Raw genomic sequence first — 21,699 nt, 5'->3', positions numbered from 1 at the left:
AGCAGAGAAGAGGAACCCATCAACATACATTTCTCGCGAGCGAAGGAAACTCATTTTAATTACAAAGATTAAAAAATCGCTTAGACCGCGCTGAAAGACACAAAAGCTTGCGATGATATACGGCAACTATATGCAAATTCATGAATAATTCTTACCTATGTGTTGCTAGATAACTATTATAAATATGGGCGTCTAGGCGAGCGCCATGTAAATGAAGTCGACTCAGGAACTAATATATTTTAGTGTTTTAACACTTTGAGCGTTGGTCTGACCGCAGCCGCTGTTTATATTGTGATATATCACAGGTAATTAGTGACTTACGGTGTCAGATTTTGTTACGTATCGGCAATCTTGGAGAGACCGCGCCTCCTTTCACAGGCTATGACGTCTTAAGTGCTTCAATATTTATAGCTCGACAATTTCATGTTGTTTTCTCGCATAATATACGTTATGATCTATATCGGTTTATCATATGTTATCCGCTTTTCTTCCTTGATTTATCTTCACGCGCTTACGACCAAACTTATCGTAAAAATTTATTGCGTGACAAATAGGGGGTCACCACAAAAGTTGAAAAATCGAGTGCATCCTCGTTATATTTAGTAGCAAATTTACATTTTCACAGTTTTGGTGGCGTTGTTTTGATGGCAGTGCTAATTAGTAGTAAACTCTGCTAGAAAACGAAAACTGGAACTTGGTTTGTTTTTAAATCCGTAATTAAACACTCTCCACTTCCCTCAGCTTCCCAAACCTTGTCTCAGGACCCGAATTTTTGCCGCTTTTGTACACTGTGTTCATGTAATCATGGCCTAAAGTAGTTTATCTTTATCAATAGGACTGTTCAGGAAATCCTTTGAAAAAGCCTAACCTCCAGGTAAGAAAACTTATCTATTTCTACCTTTAAAGGCGTTTTTGTCCTGGATATTACAACATATCGAGTTTGTTATTTTCTTTGTTTTTATTTTGTCAGTTTTACTTTTTATATTTTTGAAAAGCTGTCTCTTTTTATTTCTGAGTTTTTGGAAATTAAGTGATAAAAAGATTTCGGACCTTCATATAAGATAATAAATAATAGAGCCGTTTTTTAAATTGCACTTTTTACAGAAGAAAAGTACTGCATACTACTTTTTGTTTGGAAAACTGCCTTAATGTATTTTTTCTCAGTTTTCTAAAAAATAAAGTGACAAAGTATTTTAAAGACTTTTTTACAAATGATAATAATCAGGTCGAGTTAAATTAATTTAGGTTTGAGTTTTTGTTACGGATACTTACGGAGGATAGTAACTAAGGACACGAAACGAGAGACAAAATCGCAGGATTTTCTGAACCCAAAAAAGTAGAGTAAACATTAGGGCACTTTGAGCGTTATAACGTCTCGGCGCCAAATCGTTTTAAATGATTTTTTTGTTAGTAACATTTTAAGGCTTTTTTTAATATCTGATTCCTAGATTATAAACACTGAGTAACGTGTTTTCACCATTTTAAAACACGCTACCCATAGCAACGCGTTTTAAATTAATGTTCTCACTATTCTAAAACACGCTTCCTATAGCAACGTGTTTTAAATTAAAATGTTCCTTCATAGCAAATTTTGAATAACACTTACCCATAAATGCTTAAGTGTTTTCGCACTCGTATTATTACTAGCTATAAATCTAACCAATTCACTAATTACTTGAAAAAAATGCAGAAATGTTGATGTTTGCACTTTTAACTGCTTGAGACAAACTGCTGAAGAAAATTTTCGTAACAAACTTGAAAAAAATGTATCTAAAATTTGCACTTCTTTTCGTATTTTTAAAGACGCTGCGAATACAGTTAAAGATACAAAAAAGTGTAAGGAACAAGGTTGTAGAGAATTAAATTTTCAAAAAACGTCAGTAACATTATTTTTTTTTGTCTTCAACGGTATAAGTATAAATTAACTTTTTCCATGCTTGACCACCAATCTCGCAGGCACTCTTGTAGGAAATTTAATTCTCTACAATTTTCTTCCTAACGTTTTTCTTGCATCTGTAACCGTATTAGTAATAAGTAATAATTGGTAGTAAAAGTTTAAAAAAAATAAATACAGTTTAACATATTTTTTGCATTATGTTCATGTTTTGCTATTGGGAATTTAATGCTCGATCTGCCTGTATTTTTTGGTATGAGTTAACCGTTATACAAATACAATATTTTTTTCAAATTTATTGTTCTGATTACTTGGACTTAGACATTAAAGGAACAACTGCGCTCTCTGGCGGCAGGAACGGAACTATGGGGACGGGAACGTTTTTATTTGTACGCCGTTTCATATCCTAACCTTTACATATCCGTAGTTTTTGTACAACTGAGTGATAAAGAATCCTGGATTTCCTTGAACATTTTTCTGAATTTTTATAATTTTTCTCTGATGATTCTTCCTCTTGGTATTAATTTTATGTTCGGGGCCGATATTAGCCCCAGTGACAATCGAGCGGATAGTGAGGGAAAAACCCATTTAATTCGCATTAAAGTGCACGCAATGAGCTCCATCCTTCGCCTCAAGTGGCCCTTCCATATGTTTGAATGCAACTTTTTGAAAACGCCCTCATCCATAAACCCATCTTATTCCTATTTCTGATTACGGGAATTGTACACGAGCCGAGAGAATGGCGTTAATTAGCTGGGTCGGATGTGCAGGAAAAACGTCAATTTTCAGTTTGTTACCTTTTGATTTAAAATTTAGCAAAAATGCGGACGGACAGCAATCGCTGCAGTCTCGAGTGCATTCGAGAATTAACGTTTCTTCATTGTTATATGCATATGAAGGGTTCGGATGAAACGCCGCCTCTCTATGTGGGAATACTAATCAAATCCGATTTGTTTGAACGGGCAAAATTTAAAAAGGTTTTTATAATGAAGTGCTTTCTACACGTCCTGTTGGATTTTTGTTCCGCTCTTAGTTATTTTATGGAATATGGCGTGCAAGTCTCTCGTACTGTTAATCCAATCATCTGTTCAAATTTTGTTATTGTAAACGTTCATTTCATAAAAGCCATTTGCTTGTTTTGCCCTTTTTAAAGTATAGACGGGGATGTTGTTGCTGAAATGGTTTAAATTTGGCACGAAATAATGAGATGCTAATAGAAAAGTGAACACGGTGGGCATTAATCAACTTCTAATTCAATTTGCACGATTTGTTGTTAATTGATTTACAGTTGTACAATATTTGCTGTCTTCGATTTGTGTCAAACTAACACATATTTAAAGCGTTCTCAAAGACACATTTAACATAACGGGTAATTACGAGATACATAAATTATAACAAACAATTTTGACCGTCGACAAGAGTTTTACCTGTAATTAAAAACAGCGTTATTTAGGACGACGCAACTGACTATTTATTATGATAATTAAGGAGCCTTCTCTCCGGAAATGTTTTTCATTACAATACAGTACAAAATGTAATAATAAATGTTACAAAATTCACATGAATTCGGCTCGATGGATGCAATTTGCGTTATAACGGGATACTTTTAAAAAATTCACAGCGTTTTACACATTTGACAATTTTTCACGACAAAGGGCGGAATTGTTACTGTTACGGTTGAGGGTCAATGAAGACTGTCATGATTCCTGGTTATTACTTTAAGTTCGAGCTAAATTATACATTATTCCAGGCATTTATGTCGCACCCTGTAGGAATAATAATATTTACTGTGTCGGTGCGGTTCGGTCGAGGAATTGGAATTTTAATAGGACCTAATTGCAATCATGCCATATTCAACGTGCTTATAGTCGGCAAACATGTAGGAACTCTTGTTTGCAACAAATTAATTTACATTCTTGGACGACTAACACGAAAATTGGCAAACGGGCCGAGGAGTGATTTTTTAATCGATCAAATAATTGCCGAGTTTTATTGCAAAAATACCAACTGTGCAACTATCTAATTATAAAGATTAGCGTATCAGGATTTTTGCTGTCAACAGAAGTCATTTAATTGTGATATGTGCACTTTTAAACTTCAAATAAATTAAAAATATACTGTTACACTAATTACTGTGATGTTAGTTATATTTTTTCAACCACTTGTTAAATAAGCATGTCATTAATAAACTACTTATGCCGTCTGTTTCTTACCGTCCTAGGACTGTAAGTGTATGTTTAACACGTCACAGACGCTCCAAAAGAAATATACACCTCAATATGAAAATTAGTACTTATTATTACAATAGTTTACAAAAGAGATAATTTATACTGATTTTGTTTTATTTGTTTATTTTTTCCAAAGTCCGTTTTTTAATTAAACAGAAATTAACAAGTTAAAATTTTCGTCTCCTGAAATTTAGGTAAAAAATTACATTGTTGGCATGCTCAAGTTTTGCCAAAATGCTGATTTAAGGCAGTTCTGCATTTTGTGTCTAATTACAATAAAAAAAAATTAAAATAAATGTTTTTTTGAAAAAAGCTCTTATTTAAAAGATGCACAAAAAAGTAAAAAGTAATTTTTTTATATCAGAGGGGTAAATTTTTGCTTACTACTTGGGATTTTAAAATTTATAAAATCTTTGGAAACAGTGCTCAATTTAAGAAAGTAATTCTGTAACGCCGTATTGTTACGAGTATGACTTACGACCTTTTCCAAAGCTTTTGTAAATTTTAAAATCTAAATTTGTAAGCAAAAATATTCTCTTCTGATTGAAAAACATTATTTTTTACCTGTTAGCGCATCTTTTAAATAAAAGTTTTATTCTAAAAAAACATTTTTAATTTTTTTCATTTATTGTTTTTTAGTCTTTACTTATTTAAACGTCTTTTTCTCTGAGATTTAGTTTCGACATATTGTTGTAACACTATTATTTTGCTGATTTGTCCAAACCTGTTGTATGTGATAGAAAACAGCTGTTAGCATTGAAAGCACATCCTAACCTCTGTTCTGTGTCTATACTCTATCGTACAAGATAAATGTATTTAAAAAAATAGCGACATTTGTTTGTAACGAAACGTAATGAAAAAGGTATTAATATATTTTCCAATGCCCAACATACCGTTAATGTTGGTATAAGTTATGGTATGTACAAATCGAAAACTCATTTGTAAACATAATCTAAACCTTCAAAACCTTATTTAATCCTTTTAAGGGGTATTTAACCACATAGAATTGAATTGGCACGCAGATTACGTAAATATGCAAAATTTCAATTCATTGGTACAACGGGAACCTTTTCAAATTTGGTTCCAAAAATATGAAACAGACAGACAGACAACAAAGCAAGTTAAATAAAAGCTTTTAAAAAGAAGAAGCAATCTATAACATTTTTGATCTTGCAAAAATTGTTAAATACTGATACTTTATAATGAATATTTAAAAACTTGACGTCTTAATTTTTTTGTTCATTTATTGGTAAAATAGGTCGTAAACTAATGTTATTTTCGTTGTCATTTTTAATTTAGTTTGTTCTCGGGTAAAATGTCTCCCTTTTTCGACGCCTCTCCTTGAGGAGTAGGTCAAAGCAGTTGGCGGCAATTTAATATATAAGCAACCATGAAAATTTAAATATTAAACAATTGTAATAGACGTTGTGACTCAATATAAATGAATAAGCCAAGTGGAGGATGACATTTCAAATGGGTGGATGTTCATTAGCATAGATGAAGTAAGATGGCTTATTTTGCCGCCGTTAACGTTGCAAAAAACGCAGTATTCATTTGCAAGCACTTAACGAGGAATTTTTTCGATTTTAGTATCGAAATTAATGAAAAACTAGCTGCTGATATGTTAAACAAATTTATTGCCCACAATTTCCGACTGATTAACTGGACGCCATTAGTGGAGATGAGATTCTGAAAGCTAATATATTTTCTTATGTTGGTTGTTACTTTTTCAGGCTTTTCGAATGCCGATCTGGAGTAATTGTTATGATGAGCGTTGTAATAAGCAAATTCATATCGGTTGTAAATCGTCGAGGATTATAGCGTAATGCGAGGCGAAGTAATGTTAATTTATGTGTTGAAAAAGCACACGTTTAGTACGTTTTTAAGTGCAACAATGAGAGGTAGAAAGGATTTTCATTCTTAGCAATAACAATATTACGGTGTCTCTAAGATAGCTCGTAAAATTGTAATAAACTTTCCCTGTTTATCTCTTCAGACGACTGAGATTTTCAGTTAAATTTGTTGGCGTTTTGTGCGTTGTAATAATTGTGTTTTTTTGTTTCAGGTAAGTGTTTCCATTTCCTGTTTCGTGGCGAGTTTGGGTAAGAAATTGAAATGGCAATTGGCCTGATAAAGACGAAATTCGGATTCGGTCTGAAATATGCAATTACAGTATGAATATTTCATAAAACGAAACTTCCAAGTAATGTTAAGACAAACAAAATCCGTTCCGTTATTTCATAAATTGCAGATTGTAATTTATTTATGTAGTTCGTATGTTGTACAGTATGGAATATTTTATAGCTACACAGTATAATTGCGGTCTGATTCCCCGTTGTGTTTTTGTTCCGAGTTTACCGTCCACTTAAACAATTCTAGAGTCAACTTTTCCGTATTATTAAAGTAATAAAACAAACTACACATAAATAATATAAAACGTATAAAATGAAATCGTGGAAAATATTCACACACATACATACTGTATCATTACCATGCACACCAAGAGGTTATTTACTTATTATGCCTTAAATATGCACAAATTACAGAGAAAACTTTCAAATTATTCTTTTTCTGTAAGTTGGACGGCAATTATTAGCCCAATTTGAGAACTACAGAATGTTTATTACCGAGTCTTTCCATATAAACTCGACGTGTCCTGCGCGTTGTTTCATTTTTTCTCCTTCAAGGTTTACACGTTTTTAACAATAGTCGAGTCGTGCAGCGAGATTTTGCCCAAAAGTGGCAAACCCTTATCAGTTTTAAATACAGATTTGTAAATATGCTCGAATTAACTTGCATTGTTCCAAAAATTAAACACGTGTCAGTAAAATGCGATAAATTTATAATTTATGAAATAATTGCGCTTTCCATTGTGGGTGGTTGGCGTTTCATTTCGAACGAAAATGTAGGACAAAGTTGAAAATTAGCAAATAAGAACGACAAACAAAGTATATGTGCATAAATATCTAATTGTGCAAAGTACGAGTTGTTTAGGTTTGGAATAGAACTTGCCCTTACATATATAAGATAAATAGCCGGCTCCGTTATTATTGCATGGTATAGGTGCACATTGTTTATATAACAAACGTTAAACTTTGCAAACTTGGGCGTTGTATTGATTGGATAAACTTAGAGAAGCGCGCAAATCGAGGAAACCTACAAACTTATGAACTAATTAAACTATCCTACACTTGCTATCCTATGACAATAGAGATATGTAAATGTAGTTGGGGGGCTCAGACTCAAACGCGCCGAGCTCGAATTCTTAGCACCCATTCAACGGCATATTTTGGATTTCACTCGCGAGAAAGATGGGAATTATTGTCAACACACATTCAGACAAATTCGAGATTAATTGCATCTTTGTCTCCACAACACAATAAGCTCTTCAGTTTTCAAAATTTTAGTTTAACAAAATTCTATCAACATTTGTTTCTTTTTTGTGTTGGTTCATTTTTATATCATTATCTGGTTAAATGATCGATATCTGTTTTTGTCAAAAATGAGTAGAAAATGGCAAATATCTACCTACCAATAATCCGAAAGCTACATTTTGAATCAAATGATAAAAGCTCACAAGCTTCACTTTCCAGAATTCGAAAAAATCTAACATTTCACATAAATATTTACCGACAACTTTTAATTATCTGAAAATTTCTGGTGTTTCTGGGTATTTATTAATTTTGAAATAACTTAAATTTTACGAAACGTGTCAATTTTTTGAGGATTTTTGGATTCTTTACTAATGTTCACTTTTGTGACAATTGTTTCGTTTATATTCAGTCAGATAAAAAATTAAAATGTTCAAATTATATTGGTGAAATTGCAGTCACGTTTTTTTCTGAAAACTATTGATCGTAGTATTTTAAAACAAACGTCATTTTCAGGATCTTGGAATGATTTTTTTGTAATGTACTGATTCCGGATCCTTCCAATCGCTGAAAATGGCAAATTCCGATTTTTCCAGTAACTGCCAAAACTACTCACATATCGAGCAGTGAACTCGAAATCTATTAGTTCTTAATTAATGCTTCAGAGTCAGAGTCTTTATTATTAAATATCTCATGATTAAAGCTCAAAAAGCTTTCATAGTTGGAAATTTTTAATATCGATAGTTTCCACATTCTCTGAAAATTTTTGGTGTATGTTTTTGGAATTGTTTTTTTTTTAATTTGAAAGTTACAGGGGAAGAACAAGTAATATCATTTTCCTGGGATTTGAACAGATAATTTCATTTATTCAAAAATTAAATTGTGCATTTCGGAATATTGGGAGATTTTTCCCTATTTTCCACTATTTTGAAACCTGTTGGTCTCAGCGTTTTTCCAGCTTTTCAAAAAGCTTTACTTCTGCTTTGGGTTTCTTGGACTGTTTTGCAGACTTACTCAATAAAGAACAATTTTGGGCGTTTTGTTGTCTTTTGACTGAAGACTATTAAACTCTTTTTTAAAAAAAGGTGGGCTTTTTGGAATTTTGTGGGTTTTTTCTCTATTTTTCCTTATTTTTCCCTATTTTGAAACATGTTGGTGTCAGCGTCTTTCCGGATCCAAAGCTTTCATCATTTCGTATCGAATGATAAAAGATCCTCAAAAAGCTTTACTTCTGCTTTGGGTTTCTTGGACTGTTTTGCAGACTTACTCAAAAAAAGAACAATTTTGGGCGTTTTGTTGTCTTTTGACTGAAGACTATTAAACTATTTAGAAAAAGGAAGTGAGCTTTTTGGAATTTTGGGCGTTTTTTGCCTATTTTTTCTTATTTTGAAACTTGTTGGTTTCAGCGTCTTTCCGGATTCAAGGCTTTTATCATTTCGTATCGAATGATAAAAGATCCTCAAAAAGCTCAACTTCTGCTTTGGGTTTCTTGGACTGTTTTGCAGATTTACTCAAAAAAAAGAACAATTTTGCGCGATTTGTTGTCTTTTGACTGAAAGACTATTAAACTATTTAAAAAAAGGAGTGAGCTTTTTGGACTTTTGGGCGTTTTTTCTCTATTTTTCTTTATTTTGAAACTTGTTAGTCTCAGCATCTTTCCGGATCGAAAGCTTTCGTCATTTCTTATCGAATGATAAAAGCTCCTCAAAAAGCTCTAAAATCTGCTGTGGGTTTCTTGGACTGTTTTGCAGACTTACTCAAAAAAAGAACAATTTTGGGCGTTTTGTTGTCTTTTGACTGAAGACTATTAAACTATTTAGAAAAAGGAAGTAAGCTTTTTGGAATTTTGGGCGTTTTTTGCCTATTTTTTCTTATTTTGAAACTTGTTGGTTTCAGCGTCTTTCCGGATTCAAGGCTTTTATCATTTCGTATCGAATGATAAAAGATCCTCAAAAAGCTCAACTTCTGCTTTAGGTTTCTTGGACTGTTTTGCAGATTTACTCAAAAAAAAGAACAATTTTGCGCGATTTGTTGTCTTTTGACTGAAAGACTATTAAACTATTTAAAAAAAGGAGTGAGCTTTTTGGACTTTTGGGCGTTTTTTCTCTATTTTTCTTTATTTTGAAACTTGTTAGTCTCAGCATCTTTCCGGATCGAAAGCTTTCGTCATTTCTTATCGAATGATAAAAGCTCCTCAAAAAGCTCTAAAATCTGCTGTGGGTTTCTTGGACTGTTTTGCAGACTTACTCAAAAAAAGAACAATTTTGGGCGTTTTGTTGTCTTTTGACTGAAGACTATTAAACTATTTAGAAAAAGGAAGTGAGCTTTTTGGAATTTTGGGCGTTTTTTTGCATATTTTTTCTTATTTTGAAACTTGTTGGTTTCAGCGTCTTTCCGGATCCAAGGCTTTTATCATTTCGTATCGAATGATAAAAGATCCTCAAAAAGCTCAACTTCTGCTTTGGGTTTCTTGGACTGTTTTGCAGATTTACTCAAAAAAAAGAACAATTTTGCGCGATTTGTCTTTTGACTGAAAGACTATTAAACTATTTAAAAAAAGGAGTGAGCTTTTTGGAATTTTGGGCGTTTTTTCTCTATTTTTCTTTATTTTGAAACCTGTTAGTCTCAGCATCTTTCCGGATCGAAAGCTTTCGTCAGTTCTTATCGAATGATAAAAGCTCCTCAAAAAGCTCTAAAATCTGCTGTGGGTTTCTTGGACTGTTTTGCAGACTTACTAAAAAAAAGAACAATTTTGGGCGTTTTGTTGGCTTTTGACTGAAGTCTATCAAAGTCTTAAAAAAAGGAGTGATCTTTTTGGAATTCTGGGCGTTTTTTCTAATTTTTCCTAATTTTGAAACCTGTTGTTCTCAGCGTTTTTTCGGATACAAAGCTTTCATCATTTCGTATCGAATGATGAAAGATCCTCAAAAAGCTCTACTTCTGCTTTGAGTTTCCTGGACTATCTTGAAAACTTACTCCAAAAAAAAAAACAATTTAGGGCGTTTTGCTGTCTTTGAAGATTATTAAACTCTTTTTAAAAAAAGAAGTGAGCTTTTCAAAATTTTGGGCGTTCTTTTCCTATTTTCCCTTATTTTAAAACCTGTTGGTCTGAGCGTCTTTCCGGATCTAAAGCTTTCGTCATTTCGTATCTAGTCATAAAAGCTGCTCAAAAAGCTCTACCTCTACTTTGGGTTTCTTGAACTGTTTTGCTGACTTAGTATAAAAAGAACAATTTTGGTCGTTTTGTTGTCAAAAAAATCATTTGTAAATCATTTGCGTCAGAAGGCACTGCAGCGTAACGCCTCAATCAAGCAGGGCCGGCTTGAGATTGGCAGGTAGTGGGCATTAGCGTTGTGTTTGTAATTACTTGGCGTTAGTTTAGATTTGGCGCAATGTGGGGCCTCGCGTGCCTGTTTGTACAAGTTGTAATCAATAGTAATGTAGCATGCTTGCAGACTTGACTAATAACTATTAATATGTCTTACTGCCATCACGATATATCAAACGCACCCTCGCCCCTCTGTTACCTCATCGCCCCCGCTCAGCAGCTCTGTAATGCTGCTCGCTTCAGACACTGACAAGGCACGTCTGCAATTAGAACTGTCACGATTAAAGTTTGAGCTTTATTTTAAGCTAATTAACATCGCAGTTTGCGAAAAATATCCGCCCGTTTTCAGGTCATCTCTTGTGCAAAACGCACGTTTTCACGGTGTAACACTAAAAGTCGCGACTCACGTTGGCTCGTTAATTAGATTCGATTTTAATTGTTAATGACGGCATTTCGACGACGACGCAATAATGATATTCTTTGAGTCGGACGAGTTCGCGGGACGTTAAACAGAAACACGTTTTTCGAGAAATGAAATGCTGTCATAATTCTTCATTGTGTGTGTTGTTACGTGTATTTAATTGTACGGAAAATTTGAATTAAATATTATACCGTAATTAAAATACAAAGCATTCATCAAATATGCAAATTGCATTGAAATTTTCAACGCTTAAAGTTTTTTAATATTCATAATGCCGTGTGTCACATTCCGTCCACTGTTTAAATTTAAATATTGTTCAGCCCATGTTTGTACTATTTGCTTATACCCACATTTGCCATTTTCACTAAACTTTTGATGCCTCTTATCAGCATTTTAATTTTTAATCCAAATATAGGAAATCGGTTATTTCTATTAGTTGTATTAAATTTGGTTCGAATGCAAATATAAATTTGTGATTTTGACGTAATAAACGAAGTTTCAATACTGCTCATAATTGTCAAAATAATTAATTTATATATTTTACAATAAGCACATTATTAAAGCCGTGCCACGTTAATTAACAATATCTATAATAAATTATTTATGTGGACTTTGCACCAAAAAAATTGTTTTGCTATTATAGTAATTTAACTAGTATTAACAGTAATTAGTTTCAGACTTAATTTAATATTAATTATGAATTATTGTCCAGCGTTCATATACAGTGTGAATAAAAAGTATCATACGTTTTTTATGTCACATGTGTAATCTAGAGGGTGACCCAGCGAAGACAGCGTGAGAAATTGCCGCCGCTGGTGCACTTTTATGAATAAACAATTTGGTTAATTAATAAAATGTTATCTACTATGATCGGTGCGTGACATGTTTTACAATTGTGTTTAGCGCAATTGTTTTGTCACATTTAATTCCACAGAGACATTGATCAGGTTTACACATTTTCATCATTACTCTATTTACGAATTTTCAATGTCAGGGCTGTTGCGTCGAATTTATCAGCCAGACGGACGCACCTGAATTTCGCTAAAAATTAATCTAATTTGTGTTTTTATTCGAGTCGGTTTAATTTATTAAGCAGACAACGAAAAAAAATTCAATGAGGTTTTCATGCATGTTGCGGCGGTGCGGTTAAAAAGCCGCATCCTTTCGTTGACGCTTTTATTAATCAGGTATTATTATGACAAGTTGTTGGATCTGCAACATTAATATAATGTATTCGATGTCTGGAAACGAACGTAATAAAATAAACCAGTGAATGATGTTCTGTAATAACAACCTAGTGGTCCAATAATTGCTACGAGCTGCGTCTATAATCTTTTATACAGTTGAATTTTATATCAATTAGAGTTTACCATACATATTTTAATGGGGCCCCCATAGCATGCAATCAGGAGCCCGATACACTGATCTAATATGCAATTATATGGAATTATGCTTTGATGTAATTTGGCCAATTTTTAGTGCTCCTTTTCTGTCTATCTCCGGCCAAAAATCGGCGATTTTTCGGATCGGGATTCTTGGTTGCGCGCGTGGAGAGGGAAGAGAGCACAAATACAGAGGGTACACACAGCTAAGCACTAAAATACACCGTGAAAGCCGGGAGCAGTTGTCGACAGCGGCAGCCGCTTTGTCCTGATCGCCTCGGTAAACGCTCACACAAAAGGACGAAAACCATCGCCCCGGATTATTCTATATCGATGCCAACCGTGGACAAGTGTTTGACGTTAATATTAACAACTAACCGTTTTTCATATTCGTAATGCCGCGATATTGCCAGCAACAAATAATAAGCCGATCCGCGCTGATATATGGAATCATCACAATTAACAAATATACAAAAACGCAAGCCCGCACTATTAACTCTCGCCACAGCAAAAGGCATTTTTTATTTTTCTGCTCAGATTTTAAACACAAGGATATTTAACTGGTATTAAGCACCTGAATCATTTTTTTATCTGGGGAATTGTCTTAAATAGGGTTTCTGACCGAGAGAAAATTCCCGGGAAATCTGTCTTCATTTGAGACGAAAAAACCGTCGAGAAATTTGTAATTATAAGATCAGAATTTTAACCTATATTTTTAAGACTAATAATACATGGTGTCCCAAAATTGGTAAATTCCGAGTTTAGTGCATTAAACAGAGTGGTCCAACCCAGCTCCCGTCTTCAGTATAAGTTATTATTAAAGTTGGAGTTTTAATATTTTGTAGATGTTGTTTATACTCTAGGGAACATTTCAGGAAATTATTTTTCATTATACAGAATGTCCCAAAAATGGCATGACGTCATTATAACGAAATTTTTAATGGCATGCTATTATTTTTTGTACAACCTTTTTACCTTCTTATAATTATGATTATGACGTCATACTTTTATAGGGACACTCTGTATAGTCAAAAATATTTTCCTGAAATGTGTCCTAGAGCATAAATACCATCTACAAAATACCAAAACTACAACTTAAATAAAACTAAGCTTTAGAAAACGTGTGCTGAGATGAACCACCCTGTAGCGAATCACTTAAGTAGTCCAAATATAAAAAAAAATAAAAGTGGGGGCTTTCCTACAAAGATATACTGGTTTGAAGATCACTCTTTGAATTGCGTTTTCTTCAAATGCAAGCTAAAAGTTTCTTATGGTGTAAATCATTGTAGAAAATGATAAAATAAAACATTTTTTTTTAATTTAGTTTTTATTTTAGAGAGAAAAAATCTTAAATTTTGGTAATTTTTGGTTTTTAAGAAAAAGTAGGAAAATTTAATATTTTTTTACTCCAAAATAAAAGCTATTTTTCGAGAAATTGTTTTACATTATTATTTTTCACAATCATCTACATGTATATCATATTTTTTTGCTCGCATTTGAAGAAAATGCAGTTTAAAGTGAACCTGAAGTCCAGTGTATCTTTCTGGGGAAGCTTCTAATGTTTATTTTATTTCTACATTTGGACTAGTGAAGTGAATTTTGAGACACGCTGTATAAAGTAGTCTACTTTGAAGATTCTTATAATTTTTTATGTGCATATACTGAAAGTAGAATCTTTGGTTGGTTGTGAAGGTAGTTCCTGCTACCTCACAGTTTGGTTAACTATACTCATATTTTTTTATTTTTTGTTTAATTAAGATTGTGAATTAAAGTTAAAAAGATTCTGTAAATACCTAACATTAACTCAATGCTTTGATTACAAAGATTGTTTTGATAAAGATATTTAAGTACAGTCTTTTTGTATAAAGAAGAGAAATTCTCTTGGAAGATATTCATCAAAATAAAAAAAGTTTAACTTTGTTAGGTACTTTTGTTAGAAACATGTGTTAGTAATTAAAATTTTATTTTAAATAACACTGATTGAACAATAACTTTTGATTATTTTTATTATCAAGTTTTAGAAATTTATTAATATGTCGGGCAATCAGCATTTTTCGTGAAGCTGGAAGTAATATAAGCTAGGTTTTACTGTTTGTGATTGATGAGTGCGGTGTTACAAAGTGCATACATTGTGTTGCCTGTGCAGCAAGACAATATCTTAAGCGAACGAGTTGTGGCAGTAAATTTGTGTATTTGGTTAAAATGTAGTTTATAACATGTTCGTGTCTGCGGTCATTTCTGGCCGATGATTAAGATGAGAGACAGTCCCGTAAATTTGATGCGCCTGTGAGTGTAGCCCTTTAACGAGCGATTTTAAAATGTGTTGTAATCGTGTTTACTGCAGCGAAGGAAAGGGAGTGGAAAATGCAGAATTTCTAATAAAGTAAATTGATTACGTTTTTGTTCTTTTATCCGCATTACAAAGAAGTTCGCTAAAATTATTTTTAATTAAGTTAATTAGAGTTGATTTATAGTCTACGATAAAAATATTAAATTAAATTAAAGACAGCCATAAAAAATGTACTGGAGCCGTTCATCATTTAAATTGGATTATGGGCGTTAATTATAAAAATTGAAGTTTTTGTTTTCGATTCGTTCGCGTATCGATATCGTCTGTATCACTTTGTCCGAGTGAAAAATAAAAAGTACTGTAATTAATTTTTGAGATAGATATGAAAATATTGGGGCGATGCGATTTTTCCGATTGAAAAATAAATCTAAAAAATACACATTTGCGATTTGTGATATCGGTTTTCACGTAAGGGAGAGGCACAGAGCGGCGGAGTGGCTGAAGTGGGCGGCAAACGGGGGTGGCGGCTCGATCGAGGGGCGGCGGATTGCGCGACACATTAGCCAGCCGCCCTGGATCAGTTGTCTCCCCGCGTGGCGGTTTCATACGAGCATGCAAATCAAACCTGTCATCTCTGGAGCCGGTTTCACGCCGCCACAATTCCAGACACCCCTCAATCACGACGCGCTTGCAGAGGATTTTTACAACGCCCGCTCTTAAACCCCGAAATAAATTTGCAAAAACAATCCATGTTCAAGAAAAATCCGCCAATATTGCAATCTACAGGAAACAGGCAAATAAACCTGAATTAAAGAGGCATTGTTAAGAAGCTTATTTTTTACAAATTAATTATTTAATTAATCTATTCCATTTAAAAAATACATTAATTTGGCATTTTTTAACTTTGCTAAATTGGTGGTATTGAGGAAATTGTAGATATATCAAATGTTCATTTAAAAAAACTCTAGAGTGCTTTGAAATTAAATAACAATTATGATATTTCATTTTGTTTTTATTGTTCTTTTTTTACAACATGAAATCATGTTGTAATATGTCATTTAAATAACATCCACATAATACCAAGAGTTGTGTCTTTGGAGATAAAACGTATAGTGTTAAAGTGCTACACACATTTTAAACGAGATAGACTCGATCTAAGTCATGATGCCATTATTAACAGATTGATGGATATCTTCAATGTGAGAATAATGAATTCGTAATCGATTAAAGAATTTTCTTTCAACAGTTTCTAAAATGTAGATCTACGTGATATATAGGTGGAAAAATCTGTTATGTTGTTTGTATCTAGATAAGATCTAAGAGGTTTAAATATAAAATTATGAATACGTAATAGAAAAATTCTTTAACATGTCAAAAATTAAGAGATTATTGTGAAAATTTTTGTATTGGAAGGAAATGGATCTTAAATTAGTCGATGGGTATAGAATAAAGATTTAAAGTATAATCTATCAAAATCTATATGTGAGGGTTTATAAAATAAATGCGGGTTGTGAATTAGGGTGGTTAGGCGGGTGTGATTTATCTTTATACAGTAAGAAGTACGAGAGAAATTACCATAAACCCATGGCAGGGGAACTTTTTTTAAAGTGGATTAAAGACCAGCTTACCCTGTTTTGGCACAAATTTGGAGAAAATATGTGGTAGCTATGGACAATGGTCCTTACCATTCTATGGTTTTGGATAAACCACCAATATTTTTCTCCAAAAAGAGTGAAGTGGAGGAATGGCTGGTTAAGAAAACTGACTTAGACGAACGGAAAAGTAACTAAGAGTTTTTTTTTTGTCGGAATATTAACAACCAAATTTACGACCAACTTTTAAGAAACCAGGGACATTAAGTTCTTAGGTTTTTTCTATAGAAGGATCATGATAATTAATCTTTTTTTTTTAAATTACACTAGTTTGTGGTTTAGTTTTTTCCTAAATGTGGAAAAATGTGGTTTTTCGAAAATATTCCTTCTCTTGTTATTCTAAAGATGAAATAATGGTTAGAGTTTAGATGTCTTTTATAAAATGATTTCATTTTGGCGTTCTGGAAGCTCACTCAACGAGTAAAGCTTTCATCAGCTACCCAAGAATTCTCCTGGGAAGGCAAAATTGCTATTCTCAAAAATTTTCACAGGTATATTTTTTGAGAAATCTTTGTCTTGGTAATGACTGACCATAGAAAATTTTGACAGTCAACGCAATTTTTCTTCCTAAATTTTCAAAATCGGTAAATTAATCCACTTTCAATTTTATGGTTTATGTTGTTTTTACATTGAAATTTTTAATTGTTATTTTGTTCAGCGACTGCTATGGCGAATTTTGAATACGTTTCAAACTCAGTTGCACTAATTGATCTCGAAAAAGCCGAAATTGTATTGCAATGCATTTTCAAAGACAAGTTCAAATTCCTGATTTTCTCGTAAAGGATCGATTGTTTATTAGATTTTCTCACACCTCAAGAGATTTGGTTCGTGAATTTTTACAAAATGTAACAGAATGAACAGGATATTTGACTGTTCCTGAAAGAGGTAATGATATGACAATTCAATTAAAATTGCCGGTGTCTCTTAAATTTTATAATCGGTTCTAAATTTTTCAAAATTGGAACAAAATGTGTTTTTTGTCAAAAAGTTAATGACAGAAAAGTTGTGTTTTTGACAATTGGAGAAAAATAGGCAAAATATTGAAGCAAAATGTATTGACTTGGACATTTTCTCCAATTTTGAAATAGAATACAATGGAAATGTTTCCACATACACTGCATTTCTAAGTTTGAATATTATCGGTTATATCGACTGGACCCTCTCTCGCAGAAATTTTTTACTCTTGGCCAGAATCATGAATTGTTTGAATTCATAAAGACATACGTTTCAAATGTACTCCCATAGGAAATATATTCACAACAAAAATGATGTATATTTAAAACACAAAGTAAGAGTACTAACTCTACACTTAAAACAACCTTTCGGAAAAATGCTAAAACAGTGAATAAACAGTAATCAGAAGCAGAAACACACTGAATTTGGATTTCATAGTCGACTCGATGAACAATCATTTTTGAACACATTGTAGTTTCCAATGGGTCTCGAGAAAAGCAAATTTTGATCCTGTAGGAGTTTTATGGGAATTTTAAATAGGAAAAAATTGTTATTGGAAAATTTTTAGATTTGGGTTCCAGATATGTACCTACTTCTAGATTTTTTGATATCTCTTTTTTATGTGCTAGTTTTAATAACTTGCTTGTGAATTTATTTTGATTAATTATCTTTTATTGCAGTTACAATTGACTTTCAAATAGTCTTCAAAATTTCAAAATTCTGAACCCAACTTTTCTTCAGATCGGTACTATACAGGATGATATCTTTCAGATCTATCAGACTCTCCTGGTCTCATAGTACTTTAAAAGTCGCAATAGATTATACGGATAGGTTTTATATCTTTAACAAAACTCCTTTTTACAAGAATCGTTTTAGAGAACTTAATCCCATCGAGTGCATTTTTTCTGCAGGAACACTGTGATTTGTGAAAAATGTTGTCCAAAGGGCCGGGGATCGCGCGGTGTGTGCCGTGCTCGCGTTGTTCTCGACGATGGGGTTGAAGGGTTATAATGGAGGTCGGCCCGCACCCCCTGCTTAATCAATATCCCTGCCGGTGGCGCGTCCCCCTGGTGCTCTGCCCCTGGTACTTGTGCAGTCTCTCTAGACCCCGCCGCCCTGATTGCTAATTTAATAATATGCACACCGCCAACTCTTGTTTAATATGCGGAATCTGATTTGTATAAGTTGTGTTTTCGCACAGATAACTTGCACGAGACTCAGCCAAATGCGACAAAACGTCTTCCAAAGACTAATTACTAGCTGCGACCTGCGACTATCGCAAGTCAATAAAATTACGGCTCATTACGAATCCACACCGCAAAGGCGACTCTGATTCAGCTGAGAACACTCCACATTTCCCCGATTTTTCCCGAAATGAATCAAATATGCAAATGCTAGATCTTGGATAAATTCATGTTTTATTTATGAAAGCAATATTTACTTAACTTGATTATTTTCACAAGAGATGTACGATGATGAGCAAAAAAATAACGACACGAAAACACGAACCACGCAACATTAGGCAATCGCCGCATTATTTTAAAGGATCTCCTAGATCTATACCCGCCTAATAAATTAGAAAGAAAGGGTGGTTTCCGGGGCACAGGCTACAATAATTACTAATTATTAGTTAAATTGCGTGCCGCTTGTAATTATTCCCGCAAGTCAAAAATCGGACTGGACTGCGACACCACCAAGCCTTCGGCCGATTATTCCGCCGCTGACGGTCATTTCATTTATTCACTGTCATTAAAATCAGCATTAACATGCAGCATGCTGACGTCGCATGGAATGCCACGAAAAATATTTTTAATAAGAACAACAGTCGGTAATATATCATTTACGAACGGTAAAACGAAAATTGCGACATGTGGCCCTTATGCAGAAATGATTGCCAACAGCAGGCGAAACGATCATTTAAATAAGACGTTAGTTAGCCGACGTTTGAATGCCGCACTTAATCTTTTAGTTTTATGCAAATTGCAGCCCCGGGAAAACAAACAACTCACTATTTGCTCCCATTATAATATGTGGAAACAGCATTTTCAAATTACAACCAGAGATGTTTTCGAAAAAATTGCATATTATTGTTTACCTAGCTGGATTAGGCGTGCGCGTCCTATCAGAGTAGGTATTTTTATTCGGCATACAATTCATGACGTGCAAGTGTTATCACAAATCCTGATCGAAGAGTTTCATTATTCCGTCTCTCATTAATCAAACCAGGCCCATGCGTAAATTTAAAAATCTCGTTAACGAAATAACTCTTGCGTTGTATTTATTGTGAATTTAAATTCGGTATAGCCGATATGAAAGGGGTGGAAAGGAGGGGTCGAAATGCGATGTGTTTTGTTTCTTTTATTCGGGAATTATCAATTAAGTTCGTATTTTATCGCATGTCCACTAAATTGCAGTCTATCCAAAGAGGGAAAAAACTCATTTTATATCACAAATTATCATAATAACATTGAGTCTCTCCCTTATTTTATGCTTTATTACAAAGTAAGAGATGGAAAAACATTAAAATTTAAATTTTCATTCTCCGCCGTTATAATTTGCATGGCATTATTCTCCGTCTAGAATACAATATGCATTATGAATGTTTATTTATAAATTATGTAAAAGAAGACTTTAAAGCTTAAGTATATTGTAATGTATTGGCTAAATATCGCCCTTGCTCCCTCTATTTATTTTTCTCAACTAAACGCGGTCAGAGTCAAAATGTCCAAAATAGAAGAATTCACTTGAAAATATAGAAGTTTCCAAAAAATATATACAAGATTCAAATAAATCATTTGTTACTAATTAGGTAATTACATTAAGTTATGAAAAAAGTTACTTATGGACTTACAGCCATTGTGCATTTTGCGTTGGTTTGTTTCGTAATTGTAATTTAGAGCTGATGGTGGCAATTTTATGCCGAAATGTCTTCAAATCTGTCTTGTATTGTGAAATTGTTGTTTAATAAAAGAACCTGATAATCAAAAGTTTTATTTTTTAATAATAATTTTACAAAGTAGACATAATCACTATAATACATTAAAAGTTAATATTGAGATAAATTAAAACAAAGAAATAGAAATATAAAATATATAATAAAAAATTATAAGACATCGTTTTAAAATGACGATTGCAAATCCTCCGCTTTTCATTACTTTGCTTATACAGGGTGAGATTAAAGTAACTCTGGGCTACTTAATTTTGCCGCCCCTGATTATGGTAACGTTTCTTCAAAAAAAAGAAACATCGGTTAATTCAGAAAATTAAGAAAATTCTGAAAAAATCCAATTTTGGTTAATTGGAGGACAATTTTTGTCTATCTTCAGAAATTTGCACTCCTCTTGTGCTCGAAAAATGTTTGGGACATTGATGTTTTAATACTTACTTTACTTAAATCTTAGTAACATTTTTGCGAAAAGAATAAGAAAAAATTATTATTATTTTTATTAGCCACTATTTTCTAATAAAAAATAAATAACCGCTATTGCTACTAAACTATCCACTACATTTGGGACGTATGGGTTTAGCCGTTTTTGAGAAAAAAATCTAAAACTAAATTTTTAGGCTAATTTTGATGCGAACAATTTTGCAGGGGAATTCTTTTTCGAAAAATTTTGTATGAAAGACACTCCTTAAAAGTACTTGTAGAACAAGCTCTTGAAAGGAATGCATTTATTTTGCTAACACCCTGTATGCACTCCTCTACAATAGTTAAGGAAGTATAAAATCAAATTCTATCAATTTTGGAAGCATCAGAATCTGAAGAAAACAAACCACTAATCTGTAAATATGTATCAGCTTTTGACTTCATTTTTTTATAATTTTCTCTAATATAATATAATAATAAAATTTTCAGTAATAGCTTTAACTATATTTGAATGAAATAGCAAATCTAGTTTTAGCACAAGTTTTCAAAAAATGCAAGATAGTTCTAAAAATTACATTAAAAAACCTGAAAAAGTTCTTTATAATGTCACCAAACGTGCACTACATTTTTAATTATCTTCTTTACCTTCTAAATAATATTAATAATATTATTAAAAAATCGGCCTATATTTATTTAAAAAGTTTTTGTTTTTTCTATAATATTACACAGTCGCTGACTTTTTTCAAAGACATTTTACTGTATTGTTTACTGCTCAGGCTTTTTCTTTCTATCATTACTAATTCATCGTGAAT

The 21,699-nt window shown here is 32.9% G+C and overlaps 1 protein-coding gene across 4 annotated transcripts in view; it reads left to right on the top strand.

Annotated features, from left to right (window-relative positions):
- LOC103312699 (protein bric-a-brac 1) overlaps nt 1-21,699 on the top strand; it is a 234,207-nt gene that overhangs the window by 126,995 nt on the left and 85,513 nt on the right. For 2 of the 4 annotated variants that reach the window (XM_015978021.2, XM_015978020.2), the window contains exon 5: nt 836-874. The exons of the other annotated variants lie outside the window; for them this stretch is intronic. In XM_015978021.2, coding sequence (XP_015833507.1) covers nt 836-874 — 39 coding nt within the window. The remainder of the gene's footprint in view (nt 1-835; nt 875-21,699) is intronic. 4 annotated transcript variants of the gene reach the window in all.

Source organism: Tribolium castaneum, chromosome 1, assembly GCF_031307605.1.
Source record: "Tribolium castaneum strain GA2 chromosome 1, icTriCast1.1, whole genome shotgun sequence".
NCBI classification, from domain to species: Eukaryota; Metazoa; Arthropoda; class Insecta; order Coleoptera; family Tenebrionidae; genus Tribolium; species Tribolium castaneum.
Note: the sequence above shows the minus strand (reverse complement) of the source record. Positions and strands in the feature narration are given on the sequence as shown.